We start from the raw sequence: 15,497 nt of genomic DNA, 5'->3' as shown, positions 1-15,497 counted from the left end.
TATTAACTGCACAAGGATTGAAAGGTGATATACAAAATAAAAACAACTGCAAAGGTAAGATGGGATTATAAATGTGCATGTTTTTTTTTATTTCTTCTAATCATTCTATATCATTTTCCAAAGGAAAACTCAAGTTTTAATAAAGACCTCAAAGAAATCCCATACTTGGGACCTGGGGCCCGTACCCCCAGTTCCTAAGGCTGCTGTCAGATGATAGAAAAGGTCAACATGACCTGATTCTCTTAGAGAAGGCTGGGGGGGGGGGGGCAGGGTTGGAGGGGGCATGTTCTAGAATCTAGAAGATCCTGTCTTGCTCAGATCAGACCCTGAGAAAATCTGATTTTTCCACTCAAGCATTCATTCATTCACTTACTCAAACACTCTTTGAACCACTACTGAATGCAACGACCTGTGCTAGGGACTTTTTAAAATATTAGACTAACCCACAGGATGAATTTGGAACACTCTCCATAATATAACTGAAAAAAGCAAGCTTCAGAACACTTCGTGTAGAATGCTACCATTTGTATTAAAAATAGATATATAAATATACATATTTATAAAGTTGTAAATTCATAGAATTGCTCAGAAAGGATACACAAGATATAGATAACAGCAATTAACTCCGGAGAGGGAATAGGGTACTGAAAGCTGGCCTCCATTAGGAAGCTTACGTTTTTTTCCATTGTATACTCTTTTGTATTGTTTGAATGTCTTACCATGTATATGCAGTAATTTTTCAAAACACACAAACATTTTAAAAACAAGTAAAATAAGGTGTGCTCAGTGCTGAATACGCAGAGGTGAAAGGGCAGGCGGGGGTGGGGGAGGCAAAGTTGTGTTGGATTTGCTGAGCCACAAGTGTTAAAGTTTTCAAAACCCAGACTGTTTACATAAGTTAAGGGAACAGTTCTCTCTACCACACTCAACGAGCTTTATAGTCACTCAGCATATCATTTTACAGAGATAAAGCAGTTGGAAAATAAATACTAGTCATTTGTCAAGCCTCAGCCTGTGTTAAATTGTAGTTTCTAGGAGGGTGGGGATTTTATCTGTTTCACTTCATCAGGAGAGCACTCCAGCTAATGTGCAGGTAAGTGCTTCTTGCGGCAAGCCTTTTCTGATAAAAACGATAGCACAACCATTAAAAACACCTTGAAGAAGAAAAGATCAAAAGGTACTGGACCCTGAGGGAACCAGGTTCCCTACAGGGCTCGGCAGCATTCTCCGGGACGAACCCCCCCGGCCCCCCCCAGAAGGACGGTCTTCAAATGGCAAGTTAAATCCCTATGAGAATCAAAGGTCACAGAGACACTGCCTGTGCTTTTGTCACAAGCAATTGTGATGTGCAGGGCTCGCCCTGGGGTGACGGGGCCCAGATCGACTCCAAAGAGAACCTGGCACTCCACCCGCAGGGGAGGGAGGCATGTGGGTGTCTGGACGGCTGCAAACCCGACAAGCTGGCCTCCGGCCAAAGCAGCAGGTCACGGAGGCAGCACAGTGGTTGACACCACGGACTCAAGACACCAGACAAGCCTGACTCAGCACCCTGGCGTACAGGTGGCCCGGCCACTTGCTGAACCTCTCTGCGCCGGTTTTCTCCTCGGCGAAATGAAGCAAAACCGCGAGATCGATCATCGTGAGGACTACGAGAATCACCAGAAAGTAGTTAGCGACATGCTGGGCACGGGCGCAGGGCTTAAAAGTGCTCTTGTCATCGGGATTACTAAATAAGGGAGAGGTGTCCCAGCTTGGTCATAACTGACCATTGGCGTCCAAGTGTGAATGGCAGGCGGGGTGCTCTGAAGTCACAATAAGAATCCCTCACTTTTACCTGGCTGGTGTAGCTCAGTGGTTGAGCACTGACCTATGAATCACGATTCGATTCCTGGTCAGGGCACATGCCCGGATTGTGGGCTTGGTCCCCGGTGGAGGGCATGCAGGAGGCAGCCAATCAATGATTGTCATCATTGATGTTTCTATTTCTATCCCTCTTGGAAATCAATACAAAATTTTTTTTTTAAAAGAATCCCTCACTTTTATCTCGTGTTTCATAAAAATGCTTTCATACTCATCATTTCACAAAAGCCGGAGAAGCAAGTTAGATGGGCACGACTACCTCTGTTTTGAAGGGGTGGGGCCGGTGCAGTGAGGGGCTTTGTCCAGAGCTAGTTACAGCAATCACTAAACTGTGGAGTCTCTCTGAAACGGAGGCAAGCACCAACCTTTCCCAGCGCCATTAGCGTTTCCACTGAAAACGTGGCATTTGACAGAGGAAGAAAACGATTTCTGTTTTCAACTGTGAAAAGGTCGCGCGTGTTTATCTAACTTAGTAATGTATAACTGATATTCAATACCTCCCTTGAAAGATCATCTCTAAGAACTCAGCCAGCACTCACTTCCCTTTGCTGTGCTAGATCCTGTCAGGCAGTCCCACATCCCACCCAGCAGGACGGCAGCAGCCCCGTGGGTCAGAGGTCAGAGGACACCCCCCACACCTCCTGTTCCTTGTGCTGGGTCACGACCTAACTCTGGCGTCAGTGAAAAGGCAGCCCAGCCTCGAATATCTAATTCCAAGTCTGTCACAACCGAGTTCCCTGTGGCAGTGGCAAACCCAGGCCTCTTGGACACTGCAAGGACATGACAGAATTCCTCCCTCCAGTAAAGGGTTCTCTTAGGTTGAAAATCCAGGTGGAGGAGAGATAGAGGTGCCCAGAAAATTTCAATTGGCCCTAAAGCCAATGCCACTAGCCCAGGGTAACCTTGAAGGTGACTCTTGACCGGCATTAAGACCTTCCCTCACCCCTTCACACGGTCTCTAGAGAGTCAGGAAGTCCCAGGCTCCCAGGGTCCTAATCACAGCTCCAGAGTCCAGAGGACCCCGTGGACAGTGGGGACACAGCTCTCCTGCAGCCATGGGACATGAGGGGCGTCTGGGAAGACCCTCGGGGGGGAGCAGGGTGGGGACAGGCTCACCTGAAGAGGAATACAAGAGCCCACCTGCATGGTAAGAAGGTTTTTATTTGAAATATAGTCTGAGCAACATGAGTGTAGCCAGGAGGAGGAGGGGCTGGCCTGCCTGGGGCAGCAGCCTCTCTAATGGCACAGGAGCAAGAATACAAACACCCCAACGTCTGTGGGCCCCAAACTCCCTGGTCAGGAGAGGCAGGCGGCCGCGGACACGGCGGACATTCCTTCTGAAGGGTCTGCCCTCAGAGCCTGCCTGCCTGGGCCGCACTGCGGCTCCCCGGCCCCCACCAGGTGTGCTGCAGGGGTTTCTCCCACCCACGCAGGGAGCCTGCGGGACAGCCAGTTCTCCGGGACTACTCTGGGGGAAAGAGTCCGAGAAGGCAGGGAGGATGCGCAAGGTGGCTGAGGCCCTCGGCAGGCCAGGCTGGGCCAGCCCCCCTCCATCCCCCTCCTCAGGCTCTGTCCGCCCAGAGAGCTGGGAAGAGTCCCCTGGCTGAAGGCAGCAGGTGGGGAGCCCCCCAGAAGAGCACAGGAGTGGACAGCACTGGGCTGGAAGGATGCAGACAAGAGCTGGGGTACTGAGAAGCAGCACAAAGCCATAAATAACAGAAACTCAGATCTGTGAGGGTCCTGGGCGACCCCGCATCTCCTGGGGCCGGGGCACACCCATCTCCCCGCAGCTCAGGGCACACCCTGCTCCAGGGCACAGCCTGCCACGCACACTGGGCAGGGCCTTCTATTTCCCACTGTCCACACGGCAGGTGCAGCACCCACAGCACCACCCGGCCTCCGGTCACACCTGAGGGGACGGTGCGTGGCTGTCCTGGTCCTGAGAGGCCAGTGGTTGGCTCTGAGCGTCTCGGACAATGTCCTCCTCGGGGGCCGAGCCCGGTGACCTCCTGGCCTCTGGGTCGCCTGACAACGGCTCGCCGGTACATTCTTCCAGTCCGTTTTCCCTGGTCTCCATGGATCCCTCCTCCCCAGAGCCCTCTTCTGGCTCGGCCGCCTCCTCTGCTGCCTCGGCCGCCTCCTCCTCGTCCTCCTGGTCTCTCACCTTGTGGACGATGAAGAGGTGGCGGCTGAGGGAGCCGGTGGAGGTGTAGCACAAGCCACAGAAGGGACACTGGGCCGTGGAGCTGTCCACCTGGTGCTGAGGTATGTGGCTCTGGAACTCGATCCCCGAGTCTGTGGCAAAGCTGCATTTCGCGCACTGGAAAAGGGACTTGTGCCTCTTGACAGAGGAGACGGTCTCGCCATTGTTGGTGCCTGGAGCATCCTCCGCCCCGCTGACCCGTCTCTTCAGATGGTTCACCTGAAAGGGACACAGCGTCAGCCGAGTCCAGGCCGAGCTGAGCCCGACACAGGAGCCCCCAGCCACGACCAGTGTAGCCCAAGGCCTCGCAGAATCTCCGCCAGGCCAGGGTCACCCCGGCCCCGAACGCTTGTTTGACTTTGGTTTGTCTGGGGGTTTTTGATTTGCTTTTTTAAATGTGACGTATGCTGTGGTACAACATTCCAAAGATACAGGAAGGACACAGAGATTACATCCCTCCGGCCCACGCCCCAGGCCTGCTCTCCAGAGATCGCCAGATCGCCCGGGCTCTGGGGCTCCTCCAAGAGATATTCTACACGTATACCAACACAAAGCTGCTCTTCTACATGCTGATAGCGCTGCACACACGCCTGCCTCCGCCCTGTTCTTTTCACGGCACAACATGACTGGCGCTCGTCTCCATGAGGCTGAGACGGAGGCCACGCTCCCCTAACAGCAGCATGCGGGCCCACTGTGGGGATGAGCCGTCCCCACTGGCGGGCACTGAGTCACGTTCCATCTGTCATGCACACGGTGCTGCAGTGAACATCCTTGAACACGCTTCTTTGTGTCCAAGGCCCAAGACACCGGACAGATAACAGATAAGTCCAAGAAGCTGGCTTGCTGCATCAAAGGGCGTGTGCTTTTGGAGGGCGGGGAAGGGGGTGCATTTTCATCGCAGACAGATGTTGCCAAAATGCCAACTAACACCCCACCTGCTAAGTGGGCAAGGGCCTTTGCCGATCAGCGAGAGCCCTTCTCTGAACAGCCCAGGTGGGCGGTCCTGGGCCTCCAGGAGTTCTCAGCTCCCCAGGTGTGCGGGGCCCCTCTGAGGCACAACCCCCCATCACAGGGTGGGAAGAGGCTACAGTGAAGAGGGAGGCCAGGCTGCTCCTGAAGTTCACCAGAAATGGGCCTGGAACAGGGATGAGGTCACAGGACAAGGGCCCAACCCCAGCTGGTGTGGCTCAGTGGACAGAGTGTCAGCCTGTGGACTGAAGGGTCCCGGGTTTGATTCCGGTCAAGGGCACATGCCTGGGTTGCAAGCTCGATCCCCAATAGGGAGCATGCAGGAGGCAGCCGATCTATGATTCTCTCTCATCATTGATGTTTCTCTCTCTCCCTCTCCCTTCCTCTCTGAAATCAATAAAAATATATTTAAAAATAAATAAACAAACAACATAGAACAAGGGTCCAGGAGAGCAGGTGTTGGAGTATGGCTCTTCCCACAACCAGTGTAGGAGTGGGGGTGGAGGTCAGCAAAGCTTGGCCATCGTCCCCCGACAATCAGCCCCGCCCACTCCTACGACTGCAGTGAGGCAGGAGCAGGCGGGCGTGTGAGAAAGCCCCCCCACCCCGCCCGCCCCCGTCACTGAGCACAGCGCACCCCTAAGGAAGGGCTCCCAGCGACAGGGAAACAGCAGGACCAAGAGGCAATGCGTTGCCTCGCGGGTCTCTGTCCCTGTCCTTCACTTGTGTGCAGTCCCAGGTGGGGTCACACAGGCTCGAGAGCGGCCCACATTGAGGGACATTGTCAGGGCTGCTGAGACATGGCCACAGTGACCAATGGGCGCCCTGTGGCCTTCCCGGTGCCCCTCCAGCGCCAGGCCTCACTGAGCAAGCTGCTCTGGTGGGCAAGGGCCCCACACTCACCTGAGGGGAATGTCCACCCGGAGGTCTGACTTTGGACGTCTGGCTCAAATCAGGGTTTCTGATGCCATGCATAAGGCTGATGTGGCTCTCCAGGAGGGAGGGCCGAGGAAAGCTGGGGCTGTCCTCTGTGCAATACCTGCGAAAGGACGGCCAACGCAATGGTGTGAGATGGCAGGCCGCAGCGCCCAGTGGAGCCAGGCAGGCGGGCAGAGGGTGATGCTGCTCTGGCTCCAGGCCTGAGAGTCTGGAGTGGACAGAGAGTGGGCTGGGTGGTCCGCGGGCTGGCGGGGAGTGCTGGGTACTCCCCAGAGCACTCCGGGCAGCAAGCCAGCCGCGGGGACAGACAACAGCAGGTCAGAATGTGTGCACTGGCCCTCGGCCGTGAGCTTACCCTCCACTGCCTGGTGACACTGCCCAGAGGTCCGGGTGCTGGGCTGGTGGTCAGCATGAGGCCAGCGTATGTGCTGGAGCACAGGCAGGTGGTGCTGCCGGGCTCCCGGTCACACCACCGCTCCTCATAAACCCCAGGGCCCTTCACCACTGACCGGCAGTGCAGCCGGGGTTAGGGGAGCGGGAGGGGGGAGGCCTCAGAAGCCCCCAGGTTCTGGGAGCCGGTTCTGACCTGCCCTGATTTCTGAGCTAGCCACAGCACTTTCCCGTGCTTATCTCTTGCCTCTGATGGCTGATCTCAGAACAGAGAAACGCCATGGACAGCCTTTCTGGGTCTCAGACCTCCCGGCTTCCCCCTGCGGAGACTCACCCACACGTGTAGACCTTCTTGACGGTGTCGTGGTTGTTGCGGATGTGTTTGCGCAGGCTGCTGGGGGTGTGGAAGGACAGCTCACACTGCCGGCACGGGTACCGCTTCAGTGTCTGCAGGTCACAGAAAGCGAAGCATCGCAACTGTAGCAGAGTTCTGGGTGTGCCCCCCTTCTCAGGTGGCACGGGCCGGAAGGATGCCCCACGGACCCCAACATCTGTGGAACCCCCCCTGCCCAAAGCACCAGGCACCCTAAGGGGTGGGCCGCCTAAGGAGCCGCCGACCCCACAGGAGAGAAGTCCAGAGAACCCGGCGCGGCCCTGTGACCCGGGACGGCACTTACCCGACCGTGGCTCTTTTTCATGTGGGACACGTAGCTCTCCCGATCCGGAACCCACTCCTGGCACTCCTGGCAGGTCCAGCCAGTGCTCCTCAGCCGGGGCTTGCCCTCAGCCCTGCGATGGGCCTCGGACCTGCCCCAGCGGCCAGACGGCAGGGAGCTGCCCCGAGAAGCCACGCTAGTGGCCGGGGGCTCTGTGGAAACTCGAGAACCAGGGCGGCTGGAGGACGTGTCTGCTGACGACTGCAGGCTCGACAGCTCTTCCACGTTTCGGGGAACCCCGTGCGTGCTCTGGGGATGGGGAGAGCGGTTACTGACTGGGCAAGGGGAAAGAGGCACAGAGTCAGACCCTCCACACCCCCCACGCCGGGCCTGAGGCATGCGCCCTCCTCTCAGCCTCCTCCCCCAAGGCCACCCACCTTGACGTGCTGCATCAGCTCCGGCTTCTGCAGGAACAAGAGCGGGCACTCGGGGCACTTGAAGACGCCCACCTGTGCCTGGCTGGCATTCTGGTAAAAATGCTGCTGCATGTGCCTCTTCTTGTTGAAGATCATCTCGCAGGAGCACTTGTACATGAGCCTGTGGGACAAGCCCCAGGGCGTGAGGTGGCCAGGGCTCCGCTGGCAGAACCACGCGGCCCTCCACCCCGTCTCCGCTCTCTCTGAACCAGGGTGGGGCTTGGGAAAGCACGACTCTGAGCCAGTGCGCATTCTCCCCGGTCTCGGGATGGCTTCGGTGGACTCCAGACATCTCTGCCACTAGCCCCGGCTCCCAGTCGGACCCAACACCTTCCCCTACAGCACCCAGGCCACTGGGCTCTGCCCCCAGGCCTGCTGGCCCCGAGGCTGCACTCACTGGGAGGGTTTGTGGGGCTGGGTGGGGTGCTGGGTGGCGCTGTGGTCCGCGGTGCTGCTGGCAGTCTTGAAGGCCATGGGGCAGAAAGCACATTTGTGGAAAACCTGGCAGTGTTTCTCCTGGATGTGGCTTTTCAGCAAGGCCAAGGTCAAGTGGACGACCCCACAGTGGATGCACCTGAATGACAGGGGGAGGCGGGGAGGAGTGGAGGTTAGATCCAGAGATGGTCCTGGAAAAGGAGGAATAGGGGAAAAGAACAGAGCCGTGTCGGGACTCACGGTCACACCACCACTCATCTGAGAAGGCGGGTGCCCCCGAAACTATCCTACGGTTCTGAGGCTTCACTTTCCATCCTTCACTCGCACATGCTGAGAGCCTGCCTGCTGCTGTCTGGCATAATGCGGTCGCCCAGGGCCCCCCAAGCCCAAGGCCACACCTGGTAGAGAAGCGGGGAGAAACCCTCCCCTCCCCTCCCCTCCCCTCATTGGCCAGAGGATATTCGTCTGCAAACCAAAAACTTGGGCCTAGCTAAGAGAAGCTGGTCGGGGTGGAGAAGGGAGGGAGTGGTCAAAAAAAACCACGATACAAACAGTATTCATTTAATGTGGTACAACTGCAAGGGGAATTTCAAGAGGCTGTACAGAGCCTGTGCCCTCCCACAGGCTGGTACTCGGTCAGCAGGGATGGTCGCCGAATAAAAAACAGTAAAGAAATGCTAAGCTCCTCGTAACAACCACATTAAAGCAAATGGCCCCCAGCCCAGGAGTAAACACTCTAGAGCATCCCTGTCCAGTGGCACTTGCTCGGATGACGGAAATGTCCTATGCTGCAACGTCCATGTTGCTCTTCAAATTTAAATTGATAAAATGAAACGGCCAGCCCTGGCCGGTTTGGCTCAGTGGATAGAGCGTCGGCCTGCGGACTGAAGGGTCCCAGGTTCGATTCCAGTCAAGGGCACATGCCTGGGTTGCGGGCTTGATCCCCGGTGGGGGGCATGCAGGAGGCAGCCGATCCATGATTCTCTCTCATCACTGATGTTTCTATCTCACTCTTAATCTCTAAAATCAATAAAAATATTTTTTTAAAAAAATGAAACAGCCAGACTTACTGGCCACATTTCAAGGGCTCAGTAGCCAGTGGCTGGTGCCATTCTGAACCATGCAGCCCATCAGTGCTGTGATGAGTCCTTGGTGGGCAACTTTTCATTTCTGTTTCTCCCTCCTAATTTCTATTTTCTGAGTTGTGTTTAGCGAATGTATCATTTCTTATTATGTATGAACTGTCTGCAACCGTTTTTCTGAAATTGAGGCCGTGTTGGACTCTTCTTTTGACTTCAGATCTCTCTCTATAAACGCTGCCTTTCAGCATGTGACCTGCCTCCTTGCCAACCTGAACCCACGGAGTCACACCCCCTCAGGCTCAGTCCTTCCTCCTGCACATAGACACACACAGGGCTCCCTCCAGGGGCAACACCGCCTGCCACATGCCTGCCACATGCCTGCCCCGTCACCGTGACCTCTGGGAGTTCTCGGAGAGGGGCTGCCGCGTCCCTGAAGGAAAGGACACACCTTCACTTAAGAACTCGTTCGTGATCCACATAAACCGTCACAGAATCCTGACCAGCGTCCTCGTTTTCCTTCCGTGTGTGTGTGTGTGTGTGCGCGCGCGCGTCTGTGTGTGTGTGTCTGTGTGTGTGTCTGTGTGTGTGTGTGTCTGTGTGTGTGTCTGTGTGTGTGTCTGTGTCTGTGTGTGTGTGTCTGTGTGTGTCTGTGTGTGTGTGTGTGTCTGTGTGTGTGTCTCTGTGTGTCTGTGTGTGTGTGTCTGTGTGTGTGTCTGTGTGTCTGTGTGTGTGTCTGTGTGTGTCTGTGTGTGCCTGTGTGTGCCTGTGTGTGTGTGTCTGTGTGTGTGTGTGTGTGTGTGTGTGTGTGGAGGCGGCAGCAGGGGTTGCGGAATCGCCTCTGCAAACGTCTGAGCAGTGAGGAGCAGCCCGCAGAACCAGAAAGCTGTCTGCAATGAACGCCGATGAACACTTATCACGAAACCTGCACGTGCCGCAGTTTCTATACAAACTACTGACTTATATTTTTTTACTTTTCTCTCCTGTTAAACAATATAGTGACCAACCTTAGCACACAGAGTAACTTCCACACCACAAGGTATTCTGAGGGGGAAAAAATCCACGTATTTCCAAATTCCTCCACAGTGGCCAGGGACACCTGGTATGTGTAAAGAGCCTCCTAAGTGGCCTTATTTGTGCAGTTTGACTGAATTCCTGCAGGAACAGTATAAGTATCCTCTTAAAAATTCGCCTGAGCCGGAACTGGTTTGGCTCAGTGGATAGAGCGTCGGCCTGCGGACTCAAGGGTCCCAGGTTCGATTCCGGTCAAGGGCATGTACCTTGGTTGCAGGCACATCCCCAGTGGGGAGTGTGCAAGAGGCAGCTGATCGATGTTTCTCTCTCATCGATGTTTCTCTCTCATTGATGTTTCTAACTCTCTATCCCTCTCTCTTCCTCTCTGTAAAAAATCAATAAAATATATATATTTTTTTAAATTTGCCTGAAAATACATCCTCTGTACCCAGTAGACACGCTCTTCAGAGAGACCGCACTGAAAGTAAGAATGTGTCGGGGGGGAAACGCACGCCGGGCACCCTCAGTGGAGCAGAGAGAGAAATCCAACCCCATGACACAAGTCTTTACCAAATTGTTAAGAAAAAAGAGAAAACAGACAATGATAGGATCATATGCTGTGAGATATGTAGTTTTACAAAAGAGAAAGAGCAATAAAAACTTTAATTTTGCTAACAATCACAAATAATAAGAAAATAACATATTATTTAAGACAGCCTAAACGTGCTTCCTTATGACATCATTGGCCACTCTCCAAGTTATCAAGAGAGAATAATTTATACAATTCTAAATATATATGTAATATATATATACACATTGCGCATAGAATACATAAACATAAAAAACATAAAATATACAGGCTTTGTACATTGTCTTCAAGAAAAAGCAAAAGTAATATAAAAAAATAATACTGTAAAATTGTAGTAAAGCTCAATGAAATGGAACATAGGTACTTTTTGAGAATTTATTTTAAAATATTAATACTTACAGAACAAGAGAAAATATTTGCAAATTATGTATCTGACAAGGTACTTGTATCCTGAATATACAAAGAACTCTTACGACTTGATAATAAAACCAATAACCCAATTTAAAAACGGGCAAAAGATCTGAATAGACATTTCTCCAAAGAAGATATACAAATAGATGCTCAACACCATAAGCCATCAGGAAAAGCCAAATAAAAACCATAATGAGACACCATTTACACCCTCAAGGATGGCTAGAATCAAAAGTCAGAACGAGCCAAAACCGGTGTGGCTCAGTGGATAGAGCATCGGCCTGCGGACTGAAAGGTCCCAGCTTCGGTTCTGGTCAGGGGCATGTACCTTGGTTACGGGCACATCCCCAGTAGGGGGCGTGCAGGAGGCAGCTGGTCGATGTTTCTCTCTCATCGATGTTTCTAGCTCTCTATCCCTCTCCCTTCCTCTCTGTAAAAAAATCAATAAAAATATGTGTTTTTTTTTTAAAAAAAGGCAGAACGAATGCTGGCGAGGAAGTAGAGAAAGCAGAGCCCTCATGCCCTGCTGGTGGGAATGTCAATATGGGACAGCCATTCTGGGAAACAATTGGGCAGTTGCTCAGAAAGTTAAACTGAGTCCTGGCCAGGTGGCTCAATTGGTTGGAGCATCGTCCCCTGCACCAGCAGGTCTCGGGTTCGATTTCTGGTCAGTTCACATACCTAGGTTTCGGGTTCGATCCCCAGTAGAGGCATATGCGAGGAAACTGATCAATGTATAAAAGTTTTCTCTCTCTCTCTCCCACCCTCCTTACCCCACTTTCTCCCTCCAGCTATTCTACTCCTAGGTATGTACCCACAAAAACTGAAAACATATATCCACACAAGAACTCGTACATAAATATTCATTAGCAGCATTTTTTGTAATAGATAAAGGTGCCTATCAGATGACAAATGGATAAACAATATGTAGTATATACATCCAATAGGATATCATTCAGCCATAAAATAGAAATACTGTATATATGTTACAACATGGATGAATCTTGAAAATATTATGCTCAGAGCACATATTATATGATCCATTCATATGAGATGTCCAAGATAAATCTACAAGACAGAGAGTAAATTAGTTGTTGTTTATGGACTGGGGGATGAGGCAGTGGGAGAATAGTGAATATAGAGATTTTTGGGGTGAATATATAACTCTGAATATACTGAAAATCATGAGATTGGACACTTTAAGTGGGTGAACTGTATGGTATGTAAGTTATATCTGAATAAAGCTGTTACCAAAAAATCTATAATAATAAAAGGGTAATATGCTAATTAGAACGGGCATCTTCCGGACGTCCTTCCTGACAAAGCCGGGCGGGAGGGAAGCTGGCCCGGGTCCCGGGTGCCTGCGGGTGGCCAAAGGGAAGCTGGCGGTGCCAGCAGCCGGGGGAAGGAAGGCCTACTATTGCACGAATTTTCGTGCATCGGGCCTCTAGTATATTAATAATAGAAAGTCTTAACTGTAATGAAGAGTGTATTAGTGTTTATGTCTGTGGAATGCAATAATAGATCATTGGAGATTTTAATGTCTGTTATATTCAGTAATCCTTCCAGAATACATAGCTGACTCTCAATACATTTTAGCTGACATTTCTTACAAAAAGGCTTGAAAAACTATTGCTTTTGAAACAGTTTCCTTTTACTCTTATATAAGAAAGTAAATAAAATAATTAGAAAACAAAAAACTCTATTAATCCACCTGTATAGATTCAAAGTTAAAAATCTTAGTGTTGATTGCATGTCTATTGGATTGGATCTCGGAAGTAGCAGCACACACTTAAGTCACAGTTAGCACGGTATTTATGTTACAGGACACGGTAAAAACCGTCGTCAGGTGTTTGGCTTAACCCTTTGCACTCGCTGGCTTTTTTCTCGATTCCTTTATTCTACTCAGGATTTAATTTTTTAAATACCCCAGATTTTACAAAGCGCGGCAGTAGAATAAAAAACTGGAGTTTCTTTTCATACAAACTTATTTATTTGGATTTTTTTATATTTCAAATTATTGATACATTCAAAGAGTAATTTTAATCTCTATAATTTTTCATGGTGTGATGTTTTTTGAAACATTCACCCACATGAAGACCTGGTTTACATTCACATGTTTCGCAAATATAAATCGTCTCTCTTCTTCCTCCTTTGATTTTTCTGTTAGAACAAACAACACAATCTTTGTGTTTTTTGTTAGGGTGAGGTGTGATTATATGGAGCTTTCCATCTAAACGTTGCTCTAAGTTAGTGGATAATAATCTACCCCTGGAAGTTAGTGTACCATCTCTGAATTCTCCAACAAGATCATGTACTAGTTTCCTAATAAATTTCACATGCGTTATCGGTTTTTCATTTTTTTCTTTTTTGGCATTCTTTGTACAATATATAGGAATTTACAACACTGACCTCAAGCCCCCAGAAAAACAATTTACGCCACCATTTTAGAGTCTTCCTCATAAAACAGTATGTGCCTGTGTAGAGATCAGCTATATCAACACCCCCCATAAACTTTGTATAGTTGGTCACGACCTTGGGTTTGAGAACTATTTCCTTCCCACCACCACGCACTCTCCCTTCCACAGACTCAGTCTCTGAAGTGTCCCATGTACTGAGCATTGTGACTATCCTCTTGTCTTTCCACGCAAGAAGCATTACATTTTCATCCCTGAAAGCCACTATCTCTCCTTTCATTAGCTTTGGATGTTTGATAACAGGTGGATTATCTTTCCTATTGGGCATTATTGTCCCTGTCAAGTGTGTTTTTTCCTTGAACAATTTCTTTGCAAGAGTGACACTAGTGTAATACCTGTCAGTGAAGAAATGATAACCTTGAGAACCAGGTACTGAGTTCTTCAATCTTTCATGAAGCTCTAAAACTATTCTGCTAGTAAAAGGGAGATCAGGTCTCACCAACGTTTCAGATGTTATTCCTCCATAATAAGGGACAAATGAATGTACGTAACCACATTTTGAATCTGAGAGGACATATAAACGAATACCCCATTTTGTTGGCTTTTTAGGATTATATGTGATGAAGTGTATCTTTCCCTTGGAACCAACAACAGCCTCATCAACAGCAATCTCTCTTCCAGGACAGAATCTCTCCCTAAATTTCATTTCAAGGTATGACAAGAAGCAGTTGACCCTCTCGGTTCTTGTTCTCAAATCTTTACTTGACTTTTGATCGTTTTTCAAGTGTAACATCCAAAATATTTGCAAGAACCTTTCTCTTTTGAAAACAGATCGAAAAAATGGTATATGAGACTCAAAATCCATGGACCAATAACTCTGCAAGTTGGGGTGATTCAATACACCCATATTTAGTATTACACCAAGAAAAGCCTTCATTTCCTCTATCGTCACATCTTTCCAATTATTCCAAGTGGATCGCTGGGATAGTTCTTTCTGGCTAATTTTATGCCTAGCATACTCATTTGTCTCATCCGTTATATTTTTTATCAACGTCTCAGTAAAAAACAACTGAAAAAAGTCTACTGGTATGGCACATCCAGAAGGAACTTGAGGCCCAACATGTAACTGACCAGTGGAGAAAGGGATTCTGCTAGGCTCTTTGTCATTCACAGATGTAGATGTCCACTTTTCTTTTTCCTGTTTTCCCCTAGAAACGTAACTTTCACTGGGTCTTATACCCGATTTCTCAATGATATCACCTATATCTCCATCACGCTCACTCGAATAAACAATTGTGCGTCTTCGTTTTGCCTTTAGGAATTCAATGTCACTGTCACTGTCAGTACTTTCAGCCAGATCTTTGGGCAAAGCAAGGGACTTTTTCCTTTCTGGAGTTCCACTAGGACCAGCGATTTGTTCATCATCTCCACTCGCATCCTCGGAGAACTCACTTTCGTCACTATTACATTTTTTCCTTTTTTCTTCGTTTTCGAAGTAAAATTCATCATCGCTGCTTTCTATGTCTTTGGAAAACTTATCCATCCTGAGGAGGGGAAATTCACTCAGAACGTGCGACTGCTAGGGGGCAAACCAATCATCCAACTAAACCCTGTGTCCTGACAACATCTGTGATATGCTAATAGAAACCTAAACAAACCTAGGAGACGAGAAGATAAGGAAGGTTCTTTACCAAGGGAAGATGATGCAAGCTCAAAAAGGCATGATGCAACGACTCATGCCTTGGACCCTCCTACTCAAGATTGCTGCCTATGCAAAAGATAAGCTTAGGTGGTGGCATCAGTTGAGACGGCATTTACATTTTACTTGTCCTTTCATGCTAATGAAAACAAGAAAAGATACTGGAAAAATAGACAAAAATCCCCCTTCCCACCCCCCCCCACCCCCGCGGTGAAACTACGTGTCGAGTGTGGCTCGACATACGAGCTGCTACCGATGCTAACCGTGTCGAGTCACACTCGACATCCGAGTGCAAAAGGTTAAAATGTGGCCTGGGAGGCTGCCAAATCCCTGCTCTTCTGCAACATGGCGGCAAGGGCT

At 50.0% G+C, this 15,497-nt stretch overlaps 1 protein-coding gene across 1 annotated transcript in view; it reads right to left on the bottom strand.

The window, feature by feature from the left end:
* Nucleotides 1-776: 776 nt before the first annotated feature.
* ZNF592 (zinc finger protein 592) overlaps nt 777-15,497 on the bottom strand; it is a 54,044-nt gene continuing 39,323 nt past the window's right edge. Inside the window, exons 6-11 of the mRNA XM_079764053.1 lie at nt 7,891-8,067; nt 7,455-7,614; nt 7,039-7,326; nt 6,696-6,808; nt 5,936-6,071; nt 777-4,282 (exon numbers count right to left, since the gene is read on the bottom strand). Coding sequence (XP_079620179.1) covers nt 3,764-4,282; nt 5,936-6,071; nt 6,696-6,808; nt 7,039-7,326; nt 7,455-7,614; nt 7,891-8,067 — 1,393 coding nt within the window. The 3' untranslated portion in view covers nt 777-3,763. The remainder of the gene's footprint in view (nt 4,283-5,935; nt 6,072-6,695; nt 6,809-7,038; nt 7,327-7,454; nt 7,615-7,890; nt 8,068-15,497) is intronic.

The sequence above is a fragment of the Cnephaeus nilssonii genome, assembly GCF_951640355.1.
Source record: "Cnephaeus nilssonii genome assembly, chromosome: 24".
Taxonomy (NCBI): Eukaryota; Metazoa; Chordata; class Mammalia; order Chiroptera; family Vespertilionidae; genus Cnephaeus; species Cnephaeus nilssonii.
This window is presented reverse-complemented; position numbering and strand designations above follow the sequence as displayed.